Source organism: Eumetopias jubatus, unplaced genomic scaffold, assembly GCF_037043125.1.
Source record: "Eumetopias jubatus isolate StellerSeaLion01/CBP00866 unplaced genomic scaffold, mEumJub1_p1.0 scaffold_9, whole genome shotgun sequence".
Lineage (NCBI taxonomy): Eukaryota > Metazoa > Chordata > Mammalia > Carnivora > Otariidae > Eumetopias > Eumetopias jubatus.
In genome coordinates, this window is record NW_028274815.1 from 121,956,397 (window position 1) to 121,977,800 (window position 21,404).

At 48.8% G+C, this 21,404-nt stretch overlaps 1 protein-coding gene across 1 annotated transcript in view; it reads left to right on the forward strand.

The window, feature by feature from the left end:
* The first annotated feature begins 19,979 nt into the window (after positions 1 to 19,979).
* TOP1 (DNA topoisomerase I) overlaps positions 19,980 to 21,404 on the forward strand; it is a 90,827-nt gene continuing 89,402 nt past the window's right edge. The window contains exons 1-3 of the mRNA XM_028122040.2: positions 19,980 to 20,162; positions 20,365 to 20,667; positions 20,978 to 21,002. Of these exons, the coding sequence (XP_027977841.2) occupies positions 19,980 to 20,162; positions 20,365 to 20,667; positions 20,978 to 21,002 (511 nt within the window). The remainder of the gene's footprint in view (positions 20,163 to 20,364; positions 20,668 to 20,977; positions 21,003 to 21,404) is intronic.

Below are 21,404 nucleotides of genomic sequence, written 5' to 3' on the forward strand. Positions count from 1 at the left end.
CAGGAGCTGAGCTGAGATCAAGAGTCAGACACTTAACCGACAGAGCCACCCAAGCACGCCATAACTCACTCCTTTTTATTGCTAAGTAATATTTCATCGTATGGCTGTGCCACGGTTTGTTTATCCATTCACTTATTGAGAGATGATTTGTTTTTATTTTTTTTTAAGATTTTATTTATTTTATGCCAGAGAGAGAGAGAAAGGGCACACGAGCGGGGGAGCGGCAGGCAGAGGAAAAAGCAGGCTCCCCACTGAGCAAGGAGCCCGATGCGGGACTCGATCCCAGGACCCTGGGATCACAACCCTAAGCTGAAGGCAGATGCTTAACCAACTGAGCCACCCAGGCGCCCTGAGAGGTGATTTGTTTTTATTTTTTATTTTTTTTAAGGATTTTATTTATTGACTTGAGAGATAGAGAGCACAAGTAGGCAGAGCGGCAGGCAGAGGGAGAGGGAGAAGCAGGCTCTCCGCCGAGCAGGGAGCCCGATGTGGGGCTCGATCCCAGGACCCCGGGATCATGACCCGAGCCGAAGGCAGACGCTTAACCGACTGAACCACCCCCTCCCCAATTATTTGTTTTTAAATAAGACCACTGGCTGCCATGTGGAGGACTAAGAATGGGGGGGGGGGAGCAGGGAAGCTGGGGAAATGCTTAATGTTGTCATCCACGCAAGAGATGGTGGTGGCTTCAACCGGCATAATCTCCGTGGAAATGGAGAGAAGTGGACAGATCTGAGAGAGCGAGAAGGGTAGAACTGGCAAGACTTGAGGACGGATTGGACGAGGGGGTTTAGGAAGAGGGAGGAGTTAGGGATGAGGTACAGCCTTCCAGCTTGGGTGACTGGGTAGGAAGGGGGTGGCATCCCTCGCAGAGATAGGGAAATGAAAAAAGGATAGGATCGGGAGAAGACCACAAGCTCAGCTTTGGAGCTGATGTTTTGAGTTCCAAGTGTCTGCTAGATGTCCAGGTAGAAATGGGAAGTGCCCCATTGGACAGACAGGTCTAGAGCTCAGACCTCTTTCCTCTCCCTTACCAAATAATCCAGCTCACTGGCCTTAATTCTATTCCTGAAGAGGCCATGTTTCCTCCAGCCTCAGGACCATGGCGTTGCTGTTCCCTCTGCCTGGAACACTTCCCCTGAGATGCTCTCTACCTAGCTCCTTCTTAAGATCCCCATCTCATGTCCATTGTCACCTAATCAGAGAATCCTGCCTCAGAGCCAAGCTAAAGTCAGAGTAAAGAGTGAGCTAGGGATCCGCATCAGCCAGGTTTTGCTGCAACAGTGCTCCATAAAAAACAACTTCCAGAAACTCAGTGCTTTCTGAGAAACATTCACTTCTCACCCAGGGGTCTGCGGGTCAGCTGGGGTTCATCGGGGCTTTCCCGGCTGGGCTGGCTGGGCTCCAGGCTCCTTCACGTGTCTTCTCACTCTGGGTCCAGGCTGGAGAAGACCCCATGGCCTGGAACTCATGTTTCTCATGGCCAACAACAGTTGCTCAAGATAGGTGAATGGAAGTACTCAGTGTCTTGGAGCTGGCCTCTTCCATACATACGCCTTTAGCCAAAATAAGTCAAGTGGCTAAGTCCAATATCAACAGAGTGCGGAAGTATATTCTTTCCACACTGAGGAGAGCTGGAGGAAGTAAATATTTGCTGAACAATAACACAATCTATGCAGGACGCAACTCTTTTTCCCCCTAGATGGCCATGTTTACTGAGTAATCCCCTCACACTCTTAGAAAATAAGAGTGTGTATACATGAATGAACGAGTGAATGAATGAATGAAGAAATGTACCTTTCAAGGCAGGAAGATTCTCCTTACTCAGTGAGGAACCCGAGGCTCAGAGAAGGGAAGTGATTTGCCCAAGGTCACAGAAACCACCTGTGGTAAGCCCAGCCTGGCTGGCTCCTTAGGCTCAGTTCCCCATACAGAGGGAGTGTGCTATTCTCAGGGTGGGGTGGGGAGACAGTCCTAATACCCATTCTGCCCTTTCGCTGAGTCTTGCTTGACAGGCACATAGTCAGGGAGCAAATACACCAGAGGGTCTTGCTGATTCAATCTCAGTTCTCTCTCTGAAGCCAAGGAGGACCTTGATTCATCATTTCCGGGTCCCAAAGCCCTGAATGTTAAATGCGTGCTGAGAGAATGAGTCATCAGCACAATATGATGGCTTTAATTGCTGATTAAGTGTTCCGTGAAATTCTGTGTCCTGCCCCAGCTGTGCCCGCCCCTAAAGTAGAGACAGTCATCTCCATTCTGTGGGGGCCCTGCAGTGTCTGACACAGGGTGGGCCCCACAGTGGAGCTCAAAAACTAGGTATAGGCAAAGGAAAAGTCCAGAAGGACATGGGTCAGATAAATAGTAGGCACCTCTTTTGAAGCGGGATTCCTTAGGACTTTCAACTCTTCTGCCTTATATCTTTATGTAATGTTTGAACAGGTCACAGTGAAAATAAGTTTCTTCTGCAATCAAGAGAGAAAAGAAAAAGAGTCTGGAAATATTTTAAGTTCACACTAGCGTGCAAAAAGTCATCACTTGCTGGTTGGTTGGGAAACTCCTAAAAACTATCTTCCTTCAGATCCTAATCCCACACGTTGTCAGAAGCCTGTTTTCAGAAACACTGAGTTAATTACCAATCACTCCTCCTGTCAGCGCACCACTGGGTGCCTACCACATGTGGAGGGCTGAGTGAGCCCCCAGGGTGAGTGGTGACAGGCTGGGGAATAGGTGACAGCCGGAGTCAGGAGCTCTGCAGCCATGCCTACCATAAATGCCAATGAGCTCGCCCAGGAGCCAGGCACAGTGCTAAGTGTTCCTCATGGATTAGCACATTTAATCCACGCAACAAGTCAATGTGGTAGGAGCTATTATTAACCTGTTTTACAGCTGTGGAAAGTAAAGTGCAAAGAGGCAAAGGAACTCACCCAAGGTCATATAACAAGCAGATGGTGGAACTGACATTTGATTCCAGAGCCTGTGCTATGAGCCACTACCCCACATGGCCTCTCACTAGGAACCTGCCCAAATTCCACAGGCAGGAAATGGCAGAGTCAGAATCCAAACCAATCAAGGTTCAGTCAGCCCCCTAAAGATATCCTCTCTTTTTTTATTTTTTAAAGTTCACTTATTTATTTATTTATGTAATCTCTACAGCCAATGTGGGGTTAGAACTCATGACCCTGAGATCAAGAAACCATCCTCCCCCAACTGAGCCAGCCAGGTGCCCCAAAAGATACACTCTTAATTGCTAGGATGGCCTTTCTTCCTTCCACCTTTCCCCATTTCTGGATCCAACGCCAACACACTGGGTGACTTGGGTCACCTCCCTGAGCCTCAGTTTCCACGGCTGGAAACGGGAAGAACATTGCTTACCCCAGCGAGCTGGAGAGGCTTGTGTGAGCGGACAGTTCCTCCTGTGGAATGTGGTAGGCACTCAGTTAAGATAAATCTGTGTTCTTCCTGCTTTCCAGGAGTTCAGTGAAGTTGGCCAAGCAGACACGGGAACAAGCCCATCCCATGAGCTCCATGACCAACGGGTGCATTAGGTGCTCTGGGGCCAGAGGCTGGACACTGGATGAAAAGTCAAGGGTTACTGTGTGTCCAGAAAACTCAGCTGAGGAAAAACTGGAATAAACAAGCCCCAGAAGGAGGGGGGTTTAGTTCGTCATCCTTCCTGTTTTCCCAGCCTGGCCCAGTCCCAAAGCCTCTTCTTAATCTTGTCAGGATTTTGGCCCTTTGCCCCAGGAAGGAGCCGCCAAGAGGCCCACAGTGAGCCAAGTCTTCAAGGAAGTGATATCTTCTGTGGGTCAAGAGAAGGAAAGAGGCTGGGCGCCTGGGTGGCTCAGATGGTTAAGCGTCTGCCCTCGGCTGAGGTCATGATCCCAGGGTCCTGGGATCGAGTCCCGCATCGGGCTCCCTGCTCCTTGGGAGACTGCCTCTCCCTCTGCCCCTCTCTCTCTCTCTGTCTGTCTTTCATGAATAAATAAATAAAATCTTAAAAAAAAAAAGAAGGAAAGAGGCTTTCTGGGAGCAAGAAGGCAGGGACAGAACCAGGGGAGGGTCCAGCTGACAGGCCTCTCCTTGAACCCGTGAAGCGACTGAGGCTTAGCATAGAGCAAGGTTGATTGGTTTGGGGGGCAGGGTGGGGGCCGGGAGCCAGCTCAGAGTCTTCATTTCACACTACTTACTGCTCACTCCCTTCCAACTGTAGGGCCACCCAGGGAGGGCGAGTCACCTTCACCTCCCTGCCCCCAGCTTTTTCCAGCAACATCTCTCCATTGCTGCATGGGAAACTTCAAAAACACAGGTGCAGGCCTATGGGGACTGGAGGACAAAATGGGAGCTGCAAAGATTTTGGTGGCTTGATTCTACAGGAAATGGGGATGATAGACGCTCTGAAACAATCAGCACTCTCTGAGCACTTCCTGTGAGTCAGGAATGTGCAGTGCCAGGCACATTCAACACACTACATCCTCTCTGGGAAGTGGGTCACATCCCCACTTTGCAGATGAGGAACCTGAGTCTCACAGAGGAGATGTTTCCTGTCAACCCTCCTTCACCATGGAACTCTCTTTGGAGCTCAGACCTGGATATCCACTTTGCCTTGGGCATCCCCATCTGTATACCCCACATGCTTCCCAAAATCAACTGGAACAATCCTAAACTCACCATCCTCCCTTCCCACAGACTTCTGTGTTCCCATCCAGGCCTCACTACTCAGAAACTAGGATATCAACCTTGACTACACCCTCTCCCCTGGTCCTATCAGACGGCAACCTGGACCAGTGGTCCCAACTCTGACCCTATCTCCCAGACACTGGGTTTCCGTAATTCCAGACCTTTCTCATCTTCCTCCTAGATAACTCCAATAGCTTCAGAATCAGCCATTCTGCCTCCAGGCTGTCCCTACACCCATTTATGTCCCACCCTAACATCAGGGGGATCTTTCTAAAAAGCAAATCTGCCCAGTCTCACCCAACCAAAAACCCTTCAGTGGCTTCTCAATGTCCTCAAGAGAAACCCCTTACTACAGCTTCCCAGGCCCCCCAAATCTTGGGTCACTCCCTACCCTCTGCTCCCATGCCTTAGATGTCCTGGAATACCCACAGTTCTTCTTTCACCTCAAGGTCTTGGCACATGCTATTTTTGCTGCCTTCCCCGGGCTAACTCCTTCTCATCTTTCAGGTCTCGGCTTAGTCACCACTTCCTGACCAACCCCCCTAAGTTTCATGAGCTGCCCCTTCAATGAATTCCCACAGTTCCCCTGTACTTCCTCCATGACGCTACCAGCCCCTCCCTCACATGTGCCCCTGTGTAGGCCCAGTAAGGCTTCATGAACCACAGAGAAGGCTGGGGCAGCACTCCCCAGCGGAAATATAATGCATGCTGCGTGGATAACAATACATTGTCCAATAGTCACATTTTCAAAAGGAAAAAGAAACAGATGAAATTAATTTTAATAATACATTTCAACCTGATATTTCAAAAACAGTCTTACTCCCCCATATAATCAATATAAAGTTACTGATATTTTATTCTTTTTGTACTAGGACTTTGAAATCTGGTGTATATTTTACACTCCCAGCACATCTCAGTTTGGACTAGCCACATTTCAAGTACTCGATATCCCCATGTGCTGGTGGCTGCAAGTTTGGACAGTGCAGGTTTTTTTTTTTAAGATTTTATTTATTTATTTGACAGAGACAGAGACAGCGAGAGCAGGAACACAAGCAGCGGGAGTGGGAGAGGGAGAAGCGGGCTTCCCGCCGAGGAGGGAGCCCGATGTGGGACTCGATCCCAGGACTCTGGGATCATGACCTGAGCCGAAGGCAGATGCTTAACGACTGAGCCACCCAGGACAGTGCAGTTTTGGAGGATGTTTAAAGCTACCTGGCCTGTGTCCTTTTCTGGAGGACACTAATCCTCAGAAATATTCATAGGCATTCTATAGAAAAAGGATTCTAAGTCAAATAAGTCTTGAAGACACTGACAAAGTGAAACAGGGTTTCTATGCTTCAGGATCTCCCAGAGTCTTATCTGAACTAAAGTAAGATGTGATACTAGAAACAAACCAGAGAGCATGTAGCATTTACCCAACTCATTTGAGCTCAGAGCTCTATTTTCGTAAAGTATTTCTGGGGATTAGCATCCACTAGAATGTTCTTTGGTAAATGCTAATTTAGCCACATCCCTGACTCAGTAAATTCCAGGATCCCCACAGAAAGAACTTGGGGTGTTGGGAGCCCACCTCCTGCGTCTCCGAGCCTGGCACAGAGAAAGCACCCAAAACCTGATTACTGAATTGACTAATTCTGGGAGGCTACAGAAAGCGGGGCTAGAATCCATGAGCAAAAATTGCAGCATATTTGAGCTCAAACAAGAAAGTTTTCCAGGTGTGGTGTGTGTGTGTGTGTTTAAACAGTTTGAAACTAACTTGTCTGATCTGCCCGAAAAATGCAATAGATAGTCTCATGAGTTCATGATTTCTCCACCACTAGGAGCGATCCCAGCTGGAGTTCTGGAGGACAGAGTGTTTTCTAGAGTCTCTAATTGCCCTCCTTCAGATCTAAACAGAAAAAAAAGAAAAAGAGCATCAGTGGGCATGAGAACTTGAACTGTAGAGGAAATGATCAGATGTACCATCAGACATGTGCTGAACCCTTTGTTAAGAAAACATTTTGAGGGGCACCTGGGTGTCTCAGTCGGTTAAGCGTCCGCCTTCAGCTCAGATCATGATCTCAGGGTCCTGGGATGGAGCCCCACGTTGGGTTCCCTGCTCGGTAGGAAGTCTGCTTCTCCCTTTCCCTCTTCCCCTCCCCCTGCTCATGCTCTCTCTCTCAAGTAAATAAATTAAAAATCTTAAAAAAAAATACTTTGAGATTCTGGAGCCCCAGTAGAGGGTCAGTTTACAGCTAAAGCCCCTTAGAGGCTACAGGCCCTTGGTTCAATTCAGAAGATTCTTTTTTTTTAAGTAAGATTTTATTTATGTACTTATTTAGGGGTAGGGGCAGAGGGAGAGTGAGAATGCCAAGCAAACTCCCCACCGAGGGTGGAGTCCAATGCAGGGCTCCATCTCACGACCCTGAGATCATGATCTAAGCTGGAATCAACAGTTGGATGTTTAACCAACTGAGCCACCCAGGTGCCCCTCAATTCAGAAGAGTCTTGATCCATTTTGTATACAGTCAACATCTGTTCAATCACTAACTGAATCCATCAGTCCTCAATCAATCAAAATGTGTGCCTGGAGGGTAGACAAGAGGATGGTCCATTTCTTTTAAAAGTACTTTTGTGTGGGGCACATGGGTGGCTCAGTCGGTTAAGCATCCGACTCTTGATTCCGGCTCAGGTCATGATCTCAGGGTAGTGAGATAGAGCCCCATGTCTGGCTCAGTGCAGAGTCTGCTTGAGATTCTCTCCTCCTCCCTCTGCGCACCCACCCCCAACTTGTGCATGCTCTCACTCTCAAATAAATAAATAAAATCTAAAAAAAAAGTACAATTGTTTCTGTGGACAAAACCAGGCAAGACCAATGTGCACTGTAGAAGTCATCAGGATAGTGGTTACCTTGGGGTAACGGCAAGAAGGAAGCACTAGGGGCGTGTGGGGTGCTGGCAGATTCGGTTTCTTGATTAGGTGCAGGTTACACAGAGGTTTGGTTGGTGAAAATTCAACGAGCTGCATAGTTTTGATAGGTGAACTTTTCTGTATGTATATTGCCCTTTGATAAACAGTTTTAGAAATTGCTTTTGTGATGATATACTACTTTATCACACTAAGAACAAAAGTGTGACTATGATTAACACAACTAAAATTATCTGGCTGGTCTGAGATTTGAGCTGAGAAGGAAGATGTTAATCAACAGCCAGGTGTTTCTCGGGTAGGGTCTGAGTGGCATTTTTGCTGGCTCAGCTGGCAGCTGGATGCTAGCCATGCTGGAGAGAGACCCTTAACCATCCATAGGCAGGCAGCAGATGGATTCAGACCAATCATCTTAGAGCCTCCAGGTGTCCATCAGTAGGATACCTGGAAGTACCTGGAAGCTAGGGCCGTTAACAAGTTCTGTGTCCCCATGCCAAGCACAGGCCTGGTACAAAGTAGGTGATCAATTCCATGTCCTCTCCCTTCCTCTTACCTGGATTTCAGGTGTGGCAGTCCCAGAAGTGCTAAGGCCTTCTGCCATTGAGAGCCAGCAAGGAGCACAGAGGCTGGCACAGCTGGGCTGAGAGTGGGAGGGGGAAATGAAACCTTTTTCATGGCTCACATGTGCTCAAGCAACTGCAAAGAAGCCACCTGTGGTCAGTTGAAGCTGTGGATGGGGGAGAGAGAGAGGGAGCTTCAGAGGCCTGGGGGAGGTGATAAAAAAAGGTATATTTCAGGTGGTAAAGTTGGGGAGGTAAAAAAATAAAAATAAAGCCACACAGCAGTTAACAATAACACACAACACACCGTGGGGTGGGGGGTGGAGGCAGGCTTCACATGGTAGAGATGGGGAGGGTCAAAGCAAATCGCAGTTTATAGCAAATAGGCAACACACCATGGGGCAGAGGAAAGAAACCATGGACTTAGAGCTCTGTGGGGTTGGCAAACCACGTGACCAAGCAGTTCTCTCATCTGTAAAGATGGGACAATAATAGTTCCTTCCTCTTGGGGTTGTTGAGAGGGTGAAATTAGGTGATGCATGAAAAATGTTCAAATCTTGTAGCTGCTGTTAATAACAATAACAGCATTGGTAATAATATGGTAGGGAGAAGTTTCTGCTTCCAAAAGGAGACTAGGTAGATTGATTCAGAAGCCAATGACAACCAGAAATCTAGAGCGGAGGGGAGAAGGAGTAGAGACACCATCTAGAGGAGGAGTTCTTAATTTGGGTGCACTTAAACACCTATACAAAATGGCTGCATTTAGGAGTATATGTGTTTTTTGGAGGGAGAGGCCCCATAGCCCACATCAGTTTCTTAAAAGGGTTTATGACCCCTCCCCCACAGATGTTTAAGAATTAACTGATCTAGAGAAGGCCAAGTAGGTGGGAGAAGAGGCCTACAATCTTCCATGGATGGACAACCCGTCTCCATGAAGTTAAGACATGGGTTTGGGGGTTGGAGAAGAGTCTAGAAAGAAGAGGCAAAGGAGAGACTCGGAGAACCTACTGAACTCACAGTGGAGTAGAAGTGGGGTAGGCAGTTGACTTATTATCTGCATGGCCTGGAGAAGATTTGCAGAGGCTATTGGCTGAAGGCCAGCTGAGTGGATGGATGGGCAGGCAGCCCAACCCAGCAACTGAAGGTGGGGAAAATAGTGGGGCAGACTGCAGATGTGGGGGCATGGGTAGGAGGTAGAACAAAGAGACCTTGACTGTGTATCTGGGGAACTGCAGAGGGATTGAGTGGAGAAATACTTTCCATTTGCCTGGTGCGATGGGGAAAAACTGTGAGCCACTGTACAGCATTCTCCACTTGAAATACTTCTGGTTCTGTGGTTAAAGATGTGCAAGACAGGCGCTCTGCCACAGGAAGGGAACTTAGCTGTTCTGTCGCTGTCTTAGGGACACCCCAGGGCAGAGTCAGGGTGAACAGAGACCTTGCAATCTAACAGTTGGGGGTTTGCGTCCTGATTTCATTCGTTCATTCATTCGTTCATTCATGTAACAAATATTTCTTGAGCATCTACTATGTGCCCAGCGCTCTACTAGGTGCTGGAGATGCAAAAATGATTAAGAGATGGTCCTTGACCTCAAAAGTCTTATATCTGCCTGGGGAAATGGCCCATGACAGTGCAGAAGGATAGGTACTGGGGACATGCACAGGTTGCTATGGGAACAGAGAGGAAAGATACTCTTACTTCTCCAAGCTTCTGTCTCCTTATCTACAAAATGACAATGGTGTTGCTCACTACAAGGAATTTTGTGGCACATTCCAGGCCACTGTTTGACACACATCAGGAGCTCATTGCACCCCAGGATTAATTAATTTATTCAACAAATATTAATTGAGTACCCTATGTGTGACAGGCACTGCTGTAGATGTTAGAAATTCAGCACTAAACTAAGCAAACAAAAATCCCTGCCTTCGTCAAGATTATATTCTGGGAGGAAGAAAATAAGCAATAAGCAAATAAGTAAAATATTTAGCAGGTTAAATGGTGACAAGTGTCTTGGTGACAAATAAAGTAGCGATTAAAGGTGGGGAAGTGATGAGGGGAGGGGGTTGTGATTTTAAACAGTAGTCGGAAAAAGTCTCACTGGAAAGGAGATATTTTAGTAAGGATCTGAAAGAGATGTCTGGGGGAAGGATGTTGCAAACAGATCCTCAAATGCAAAGGTACTGAGGTGGGAGGGTGAGCGGTATGTGATAGGCATTGCAAGCAGGCCAGTGTAGCTGGAGAGGGGTGGTCAAGGCAAAGGGCACTACCAGATGACATCAGGGGGCCAGGGAGAGGGGCATGGAGGTGGGGCCTTGGGGGCCAACGTAAGTTTTTTTGGCTTCTACCTAGAGTAAGATGGGAGCCACTGGAGAGTTTTGAGCTGTGCGGTGACAGGCTCTCACATTTTAAGAGGATTACTAGTGCTGAGGATGTTCCATAGAAAGATAATATGGAAGCAGGGATACCAGTTAGGAGGCTCTTACACTAAACCAGAGATGATGAAGGCTAAAGTGCAAGCAGAGGGAGTGGGGAGAGATGTGTAGCATCTGGATATTTGAAGTGGGTGTCCATTCGATTTGTTGACAGATCGGAGATGGGGGTAGGCAGGCAAGAGAAAGTCGAGGATGACTCTGAAGGCTTGGCCTGAACCATTAACCGTGACAAGAGAGACCTAGGGAGGGGCAGGTTTGGGAAGAAAGACAGAAGCTTGGTTTGAGGAGTGTGTTTACAAAGCCCGTTGGAAATCCAAACAGCGATCCTGGATATGCTGCTGGATATACAAGTCCAAGGCAGGGGCGGGGGGGGGGGGGGGGGGGCAAGGTCCTGATTACAGATATGAACTTAGGATTTCTCCATGCATAATTGCTATTTAAAGCCACAGGAATGGGTGAAGTAGTGAATGAAGGGAATGAAGAGGTGTGAGGATTGAGCTCAGGGACCTTCCAACATCAAGCAAGGGTGGCCTCACCTGCTTTTAATGTGGGGGTTCCAAGGCTAGACTTGGACATTCTGTAAGGTTTTGTGCAAATATTTTCCCAATGTTCTGTCTCCCAGCTCTGAATACACACACTCACCAGAAATGAAAAAGTCTGCAGAGGAAAAAAAAATCAATTTGAAATAGATTGCGTTGCCATTTCTCCCCAAATAATAGAAGAGCCAGGCTCAGGGTTGGTAGAGGCATTTAGAGTTTTCCACTTTCTGCCATCAAACCTTTGAGGCCAGGCTCCCACGCAAGAGTCTGCCTGGCTTCCCAGCCCCAAGGGCCATCTCATAAAGCTCTCAGAACTCTGTCTTGTGATTGATGCTTTACTTATTCATCTCTTCTTCTGGACTGTATTCTTCCAGTCCATCACAGCACTACCAGGGCCCAGCACCAAATAGGCATCAGGAAATGTTAGTAGAGCTTAACATCATCATCATAGAATCCGAGGAGGAACGTCCATCCCCTGAGCTGCGGCTATCTTTCTCCAGGTCTGTCAGCAGAGCTGGTATCTGGCAGACCACTTCCTTAGCACCTGCAATGGAATTCTGGAAAGGAGAGACAGATCATGCACAACTGGACTCTGTCCTTTGGGAGGAGACTATCCCCAGGGGCCTGGATGAGCCATCCTGAAGAAACAAGTTCTCTGAGTCAATCCTCGAGTGAGTTCTGGAGGGAAAGACTCCAGAATACTGGAGGTGAGGTTTGAAGCAGTCTGTGGCTTCTGAGAGGCAAAAAGAGGTGTCTCCTCCAAAGGGACCTGCCTCCTTATCTCATCCAGAAAGATAAGGAAGCACATCGGTTCAATTGTGCTAGTACTTTATCAAAGGGGTTGGGATGATTCAAAAGACCCTGAACTAGAAATCAACAGACACTTTTATTAAATATGAGTATGTCTTGCGCATCATAAAATAGACAAACAGGGACACCTGGGTGGCTTAGTTAAGCGTCCAACTCTTGGTTTTGGCTCAGGTCATGATCTCAGGGTCCTGAGACTGAGCCCCGTGTCAGACTCTGTCTCAGTGTGGAGTCAGCTTGAAATTCTTTCTCGCGTTCCTTCCCCCCTGCTCTTCCCCCTGTGCTCTCTCTCTCAAACTAACAAAAACCCTCTTAACCCCAGGTTATTCTGATTACTGCATTATGTTCCTCCTCCTATTTATGGCTAAGCCCTCTTGAACAACTTGTCTAAACTTGCTATGCTCTACTTCCTCACCTCCTATTCACTTCCTAACGCAGGCCCATCCCTAAAATAAGGCTTTCCTTCTAGGCCCTCCCAGATGATCTCATCTAGTCTGATGACCTCAGGTATCACCTTTACGCACACACTCTCCTGAACTCCAAACCCATATATCTAACCGCCTGCTAGACATCTTGACTTGGCTAACCTCAGAGTTAATGTAAAGAGCTGAACTCATCATCTTTCCCCCACACCAGGTCACCCCCAAGTGTTCCCTGCCTTTGTGAATGACATCTCCATCTTGATCTGCCCTTCTCCCTTTCTCTTACATGTATAGTCAATTGTTGATACATCAACCCTCTGTCATGAATATCCCTCAAATGCATACGCTTCTCTTTGTCCTCATGGTTTTTTGGATCAGAAGCATAATTACCATCATTTTTGCCTACATGACAATATCAGTCTTCTTACCTGTGGTTTAACAAGCCTCCAATCTTGACTACTTCAAATCTATTTTTTTATATTGTAGGTAACATTTCCTAAATGCATATTGACTATGTCTCTCTGTTGCTTAAAACTCACCAGTGGTTCCCCATCGCTCTCAGGATAAATTCCAAACTCCTTAACCAACACAAAACACCCTGCATGAGTTAGGCCTTGCTTACCGCCCCCCAGCCAATCTCTCACCCCGATGCCATACTCTGTGCCTCAGCCATCCTGAATTGCCAAAAGCTCCGCCAGTGAACCATACTCTGCCCAGTTTCCAAGTCTTTGCCCATCTGTTCCTTGACCTCCAGGGCTCATCTCCACTTGCGTTCTTTATCCTCCCTAACCTTCACCTGGCCAACTTCTGTTCCCACCTTCAGGCTTCAGTTTAAATGTCGTTTCCACTGAGAAGCCTTGCTTGTCTCCTTAACTCTGGGATGACAGCTCTGCTAAAGGGCTCCTACAGCAAACACACTGTACTTTAACCCCAAAGCCCTTATCATGGTAGATGGCAATTACTTGTCCTCTTGTCTGTCCCACTTACCACGTCCCTGAGGGCAGGGACCACATCTGTCTACTTCATGGCTAAATCCCTAGCACTAGCCATAGTACCTGGCTTGTAGTTGGAGTATATGTGGGTGTGGGTGTGTGAGAAAGAGAGAGAGAGAAAGAGAGAGAGAGAGAGAAAGAGAGATGCAGTGAAGGGGCAGATGCCATGAGAATCCTAGGGAATGAGAGACAAATAATTACAGGTCTTGGCCAACTCTCAGAGGGTGTAGCCATTAATGAATGTGGAGGACAGAATCAATTCAAGAGGCTCCCAGGCTTTGAGCCTGCACAACTGGAAGCAGGTGGAGTATTTCACCAAGCATTGACCATAGAAGGGAAAGGTAGATTCAGGGAAAAGTTGAACTCAGGGGCAGGGGACTGTGGGGGCCATTGAGCAGACATATACAATAGGCAGATGGGGAGATTTTTCTATAGCTCCAAAAAAAAGTCAAGACTAGAGACACCCATTTGAGAGGCTATCTACAGAAGTCAATATGGAATCTGTAAAGTTTCCAGGAGGCGGGTAGAGAGAGAGAAGAGTAGGTTGATGGCAGAAGCCTTGGGGATATTTACAAAGTGCTGGGAGATGAGGAAGAGAGCAGAAAATGGCATTTGCAGGGGTAGGAGGAAAACCAAGAGAATTCGTGGTCATTGGTGCCAAATGGAATGGGCCTAGAGAATGTGCCCATCCACATCACTGAGTGCTGCGAGGAGGTAGAGCAGAATAAGGCTATATTATTTGAAAAGTAGGAAGTCTCTGATTAGAATGGAAGTCAGATCAACAGTGTTTCAGGGATGGGAAATAAGACAGAAAGGTCTTCAAACTTGATTTGGGGGGCACCTGGGTGGCTCAGTCGGTTAAGCGTCCCACTCTTGATTTCAGCTCAGGTCACGATCTCAGAGTACTGAGATGGAGTCCCACATTGGACTCTGCACTCAGTGGGGAGTCTGCTTGAGATTCTCTTTCTCCACCTCTCCCTCTGCCCCTCCCCGCCACATGCACGCTCTCTCTCTCTCTCTCATACACAAATAAGTCTTAAAAAAAATTTTTTTTTTTAATTTGGGCTAAGTTGTCACCTGCTGGTTATTAAGCAAGGCTGCTACTTTTGTTCCATTTTCTTAGAGAGTCATGCTGGGTCAGCTTGGGGTTTCTCTCACTCCAAGAATTTTCCAGTATCTCCTGGAGCCCCAGTTTCTGCCTCTTTGCCTCCCCACACCTGCTGTTCTCGGGTTGGAAGCCGTGGGACCTGAGCAGCCACAGGCCATCCCAGCAGTCATGCCCTGTGAGAGGGAACGCCAGAGAGAACCACTGTCACAGCTTCTCTTTGGGCTGTCCCCTTGTGACAGTCTGCATCTTCACAGTCTTTCTGAGTGATCCACCATGGTTAATGATGCTTCTGAAGCATTTGCTGCAGGCTCCACGGGCCTCCTGACTTGCCTGTCTCCAGGGCCAGCTCTGCCAGACTGTCCCCACTCTGCTGCCCCTGGTTGTTCTCACACCTGCTCACCCTGAAATGGCTCTGCAGTCCCTGGGAGAGACCTCTCCACCTTCCCAGCCTCCTCCCCTGGTGTATGTCACCTGTACCCTTTGCTTCCTTCTGACCACAGCTACTCTCATGCCCATGACTCTCTACCTCTGCATAGCTTGTTCTTCTTGCTACAATACCTTCCCTTCTATTCCACAGGCTGGTCCCTCCTCGTCTGTCAGGAAGGGCACCCAACGGGAAGCCTTTCCTAATATTGCCCCTACTACCAGCACTGGTGAGGAGGATGTGATTTCCCCACCCGAGCATTCCCACAGCAACTGGCAGCCGGCCCCCTCTTCCCTGTTCTTCTTTGTACCTTATGGTAATGGTTGGGGAATATGTCTGTCTCATTATCAGACTAGGAACTCCTCCAAAATGAGGATTAGGTCTTATTAATACTCCCAGGGTGTAGTGAGTTCCTATCTACTACCTAGTCACCATTCCTTCATTCCTCATGGAATATTGGTTGAATGCATAAATGTCCTCATCACAGAACGGATGTCTTCTGGCAGGAAGATAAAAGGAAGTACGTGAAAGTGGACTCTCCTCCTCACCCTGAGGCACATGGCCAGGCTCCTACACCCTTGTTGCTGTTCTATCGTTCTAGACTCAAGGGTTGTCAGTTTTCCTGTTAGTTCTTTTCTTTTTATTCCACAAATGTCAACCTTTGCTGAGCTGTCTAATTACCAGCAGTCAGAGGGTGTTTCCGGTTGGTACTGGGATCGTTAATCTGAGTCTCCTTCCTGGGGTGTCCAAATCTCAAAAGGCAGCAGGTCCTTAGACAAGGTGCCACAGGCAAGGAGGACTTCCAGAAGATACTGCTGCCCGAGAACTGGTGGGGTGGAGACTGTGCCAGCATCCAGTGTCAAAATGCCGGGAAGGGCGTCCAGGGGGCATAACATCAGGGGTCCAGAGCTGGGGCCAAACGGTGACAGGCCTTGAAGAGTGCCCAGGGGTCAAGTGTAGATTAGGACTGAGTATTACTCAGAGCTCTTGGTCTTAAGTGACCCATTGGTGCTTAATTGAGTAAAAGGGGGGATTTATTTAAAGGTATAGGAACAGGAGTGACATAAGGCCTGAGGAGGTAGTAGGAACCAGAGCCCTGAACTCCATCAGGGCCTTCTCTTCTCCTCCTCCTTCTCTCCCCCTTCCCCATTTTTTCTGGCCCTCTTGACAGAAAATACCACCAGGGCAGCTCCCCAGTGTACCTACTATATATAGATCCATCCACAGGAACAGAAACCAAACCCCTCCCTCCTTCCCAGTTCCAAAGTCTCAAGGAAGCTGATCCGAGTGACTCATCTTGAATCGACCTGGGCCAAACAACTGTAGCCAGAGGGACAGCTGCATATTTATACATATGTGTAAAAGGTGCAAAAGGACAGTTCCCTGAAAAGCAGAGGCTGTTCAGACAACCTTATGGGTGTTCAGCTCTGGAAGCCAAGTGTTGGACCGAGGTGAGAAGAACAATCCCAAGAGACTCAGAAGCAAACGAAAGCAGGCTGGATCTTGGGTGACAACCTAGACCAGGTGGCCTGAGTTCTGGTCATTCCAAAGAGACCTGTCTCAAAAGGTAGTGTGGAAAAAAGGGTTTCTGAGCGTACATACATTTTGGAGATGTTGCATGCCATGTCCTTCTCTTTAAGATTCGTGTATGTATTAGAATATTGACAAATCTGAGAAGTCCTATGGGAAAAGACCTGTTTCACCTTAAATCACAACAACGTATGTGTGTATGGAGCCCTTCTTCTGTTGGAATAACTATAAATCATCCACCTTTCACAGTGCATACTTTGGAAACAGGCCTACAACATCAGCTGTCATCTGCTAGTTGTTTTTATAGGGGCTGGGATGGTCCATGAGTGAGCAGTCTTGATTTAAAGGAGTGTTTCCCAAGCCTCATTTATTTGTCTATGACCTTCCTGGAGTTGGTCTTATATGTCCCCTCTGTGCTATTATTTGATATTTTTATTTAAATCAATCGACCAACTTTTTATTTTTTAAAGTTTTTAAAAAGATTTTATTTATTTTTTATTTGAGAGAGAACGAGAGAGAGAGAGCACGAATGGGGTCAGGGGCAGAGGGAGAAGCAGACTCCCTGCTGAGCAGGGAGCTTGATGTGGGGCTTGATCCTGGGGACTCCGGCATCATGACCTGAGCTGAAGGCAGATGCTTAACTGACTGAGCCACCTGGGTGTCCCTCAATCAACTAACTTTTTTTTAAAGATTTTATTTATTTATTTGTCAGAGAGAGAGAGCATGCATGCAAAGCAGGGCAAGCAGCAGGCAGAGCAGGCAGAGGGAGAAGCAGGCTCCCCGCTGAGCAAGGAGCCCGACAAGGGACTCGATCCCAGGACCCCCTGGGACCATGACCTGAGCTGAAGGCAGATGCTTAACCAACTGAGCCACCCAGGCATCCCAATCAACTAACTTTTTAAAAGCCTCATCTTAAACAGTTATATCCTTAAAATCATGGATTTGATTTGGTGGTTACATTTTTTTTTCTCATACACATGGAAATATATACATAACAATTAAAGTAAAAGTGTTTGTCCACGCACTACCTAGAATTTTCTCAAGTACTAGGGGTAGATGGACCATATTGCAGGGACACTGGTTTGGGGTATTAAGAGTCAGAGTGGCCCTGTGGGCTTGGGTAAGCCAATCAACCTCTGAACTCTGCCAGCCACACATGATGGCAGAGAAATTCAGCCTGTGTTAAGATGCCTGCACACCTGCAGGTTTGTGCATGGGACCACACCTGCTATGCCATTTTGAAGTCTGTAATCTGTTTTTATGCCTACCCAGATCTTCCTTGGAGCGACCTGGAAATTAAATGCAGATTCTCCCTGGGCTTTGGGGGCTGGCAGTAGAGTAGGGCTAGGAGGCCCTGTTATTCCCTAAGGCAGTCCTTGAATTCTCTTGGCCTAACTGCAACAGACAGATAGGATCGAAATGCCGCACCTGGTGGCCTAGGATTGATTCTGAGATGGGAAGTCTATTGAAAGACACCACTAGCAAGGTGAAACTGGTTCTGGCAGATTGCTTGAGAGAAAGAACAAACCTTTGGAGTCAGGGAGACCTGAGTTTAAATCCAAAATTCAGCACCTACCAGCTGTGTGTTCTCAAGAAATTTTTTTTTCATAGTCAAATAAAATTCCACCATTATCATCATTGTCCAGAGAAGAAAACTGGGGCTCAGAGAAGTTAATCAACATGCCTGAGGTTACACAGCTTATAAACAGCAGAGCAGAATTCACACCTAGATTTATTTGACTTCCATGTGTGTGCTCCTGACCACTGTATTACCCTGCTTTTTTTTTTTTTAAGATTTTATTTAATTGACAGAGAGAGAGAGAGAGAGAGAGAGAGACAGCGAGAGAGGGAACACAAGCAGGGGGAAGGGGAGAGGGAGAAGCAGGCTTCCCGCTGAGCGGGGAGCCCGATGTGGGACTCGATCCCAGGACCCTGGGATCATGACCTGAGCTGAAGGCAGACGCTTAACGACTGAGCCACCCAGGCGCCCTGCATGCGTCTTCTGTAGGATCTGTTGCTGGGTGCTGGGGATGAAGCATCAACCAAGAGAAACCTTGGGTTCAATAGGGGAGATAGATATAAAATCACTCATTACCCCCTTTAGTAACTTTTTTTTTTTAAGATTTTATTTATTTGACAGAGAGAGCGAGAAAGCACAAGCAGGGGGAGCAGTAGAAGGAGAGGGAGAAGGAGGCTTCCCACTGAGCAAGGAGCCCAATGCGGGGCTGGATCCTAGGACCCTGGGATCATGACCTGAGTGGAAGGCAGACGCTTAACCATCTGAGCCACCCAGGCGCCCCCCCTTTAGTAACTTATTAACAATTGTGATAAATATTACAAAGGAAAAGACACTCTATGAGGGGCACTTGATCTGGGTGAGGAAAGAGGGAGTCAGAGAATGTGGGAGGGGGGATCACTTTGAGAAAGTGAAATTAAGGTTGAACTTTGAAGTATTCACAAGAGTGAACCCCAAAGTGCTCACCACTAGATGTGATGATTTCAAGGGTCCATGGATGGGCACTTTTCATATTTATCTGTAAATGATTTCATAGACATTATTATTTCATAGATATTATTACTTAGGAGGAAGCTAAGTAAAGAAGGGGATCAATTAAAATATTAAGTAAAATAGTGGAAGTGGTTAATAGATATGGCAAAATTCACAAAGGTCACACTTGAATGAAGCAGGTTATGTAGCAGGGCCCCGGTGGCTACTTGAAGAATTCTGAGCTTTATACCACAGTGATGGGAAGTATTGTGGGAAGGGGTAAGTTAGATCTGCACGTTGAAAAGTTCACTTTGGCTACTGTTGGCTAGCAGCTTGTGGGAAGGCCACAGTGGAAGGAGGGCCTTGTTAGGAGTGTATTATGATAATCCAAGCAACAGATAACGCAGATTTTGACAGATGCGTGGGCAGAAGAGGTAGATGGGTTTAAGAGATGCAATCAGCTGGACTAATGAGAAAGGAAGGAGGAAGATGTCCATGGTGGAGCTTTTCTAGCTGGGTGGAAGAAGATGACGAGTTCAGCCCTGAAGAAGCTTGTGAGGTATCCAAATGTAGATGTCAGACAGGAGGTTGTAGGTCACTCATCCCTGACACAGTTTAATAAAATAGCCCCGCAGAGCTATCCTGTGGATTCAGAGTACAGAACACAGTAGGTGCTCCATAAACGGCAGGCCTATTCATCTCACTTCTGCCCCATAGTGTGCTAGGGATACAGCAATGGACAGAGCCAGGTCCTGTTTACCCAGAGGTCCCATTCCCTTTGGCCCTTTGCATCACCTTTTTCAGCACGATTCCTGGCTCACAGTAGATGCTCAATGTTTGTGGAATGAACCAATGAAATTAGGGCTCTTGCGACCCAGGACTATACGTACCCGGCTGAAAACTGGAGCTAAACCAGATTTTTGCTTGGTTAAAAAATTAAAATAAAATTTAAGAAGTGGAGTGAAAGAATGCAGAATGTTGGAAGGCCTGGACAAAGACTAGGGAGGGACCTCCTGCCTCCCGGCGGCCTCGGGGTCCGGTTAGCGAGCGAAGAGGAGCTGGTGAAAGGTCTGGGGCTCATGTGGCCAAGGTATGTTCAGCTGCAAAGAGATATTGAAGCAGGACGGCAACTCCGCCCAGGGCTGCCGCGGTCCCGCCGCGGCCTTTAAAGGCCCACCACGTGGCCGCGGTGCCGGCCGGGGTCCGGGGGCGGTGTCCGGGCTGCGCCTGCGCACTGCTTCGCAGCGGAGTACGAGGTTCCGAGAAAAGGCGCTGGTGAGGAAGGAAAGGTTGTTCTGGGTGGGCGGCCGTGGGAGGAGTCGGCTCCTTATGCAAATCACAGCGGCGCGCTTGGGCTAGGGGGCGGGGCTCGCGATGCAAAGTCGGGTCCGCCTTTGGAAGCGCGAGGGGGGCGGGCCCTCGCAACCCTCAGCCTCTTTCCGCGAGTCTCTGACGTCGCCGACGTCGCGTTTAAAAGCGGCCGCGCAGGCGCAGTAAGCCGAAATGCGAACTTAGGCTGTTACACAACTGCTGTGGTCCGCTCTCGCCGCCTGCCCGGCAGTCAGTCAGCGTCGCTGCCGCTGTTGCCGTCTCAGCCGTTCCGGGAGTCTCAGGCCCGCAGCCGCCGCCGCATACCCGCGCTTCCGGGAGTCTCCGGGAGCCCCCGTCCGCCCGCACAGGCCGGTCCCGACAGTCTGCGTCTCCTCGGCGCCCCTCGCCGCCCGCCGCACTCGCCGCTCCGGCCGACATGAGTGGGGACCATCTGCACAACGATTCCCAGGTACGGCTCGGCCGGATCCTCCCGGCGCCCCGCCCCGGCCCTCCGCGACCCCCGGCGCAGGCCCCGGCCCGGCCGCTTTGACAGGCCGGAACCCCCGGCCAGGGGCGGCCGGGCGGCGGAGCTGGGCGCGCTAGGCCTCGGGCGAATGCCTCGAAGTTACAGATTGGGGGGATGGTTGCCCCTTATGGCCGTTCCCGGGGCCCCCTTATCCCGGGGGCGCAGGGTGGGCTAGGCCCCCGGCCCCGCGCGCTCGCCTCTCGTGGGGTGAAATGAGCCTGTTTGTTCATATTACCTCCTTTTCTCTCTCCAGATTGAAGCGGATTTCCGATTGAATGGTGAGTGTGCCCCCCGCCCCGACCCCGGGTCCCCCAGCTGCCGGCCGCCTACCCCGCGCCCGGCCGGAGCCGGGCAGAGGACAGACATGGCGTCCCAGAGACTAAGTCCCGGCTCCTCGCTCACCGGCCCCATTGTTCCCATCGGGCCGCCTCTGGACCCCCTTTCCGGGGACCCCAGCCCCCCCAGATCGCGGCCCTCCCAAGAGGGGGCAACGGAGACCCGGCGTCGCCCGCCGCGGGGCTTCGGGTAGCCTTTCCTGGCCCGGATTCCTCCCGGGAAAGTCGCCTTGTCGACAGTCGGGACTTAGTCTCTGCGCCATTTTCTTTTTCTCTCCTCTCCTTTCTGTGCCTGTGTCTCTTTCTCTCCCTCCCTCGGCTCTTTCCTTGAGCTGCCCAGAAGGA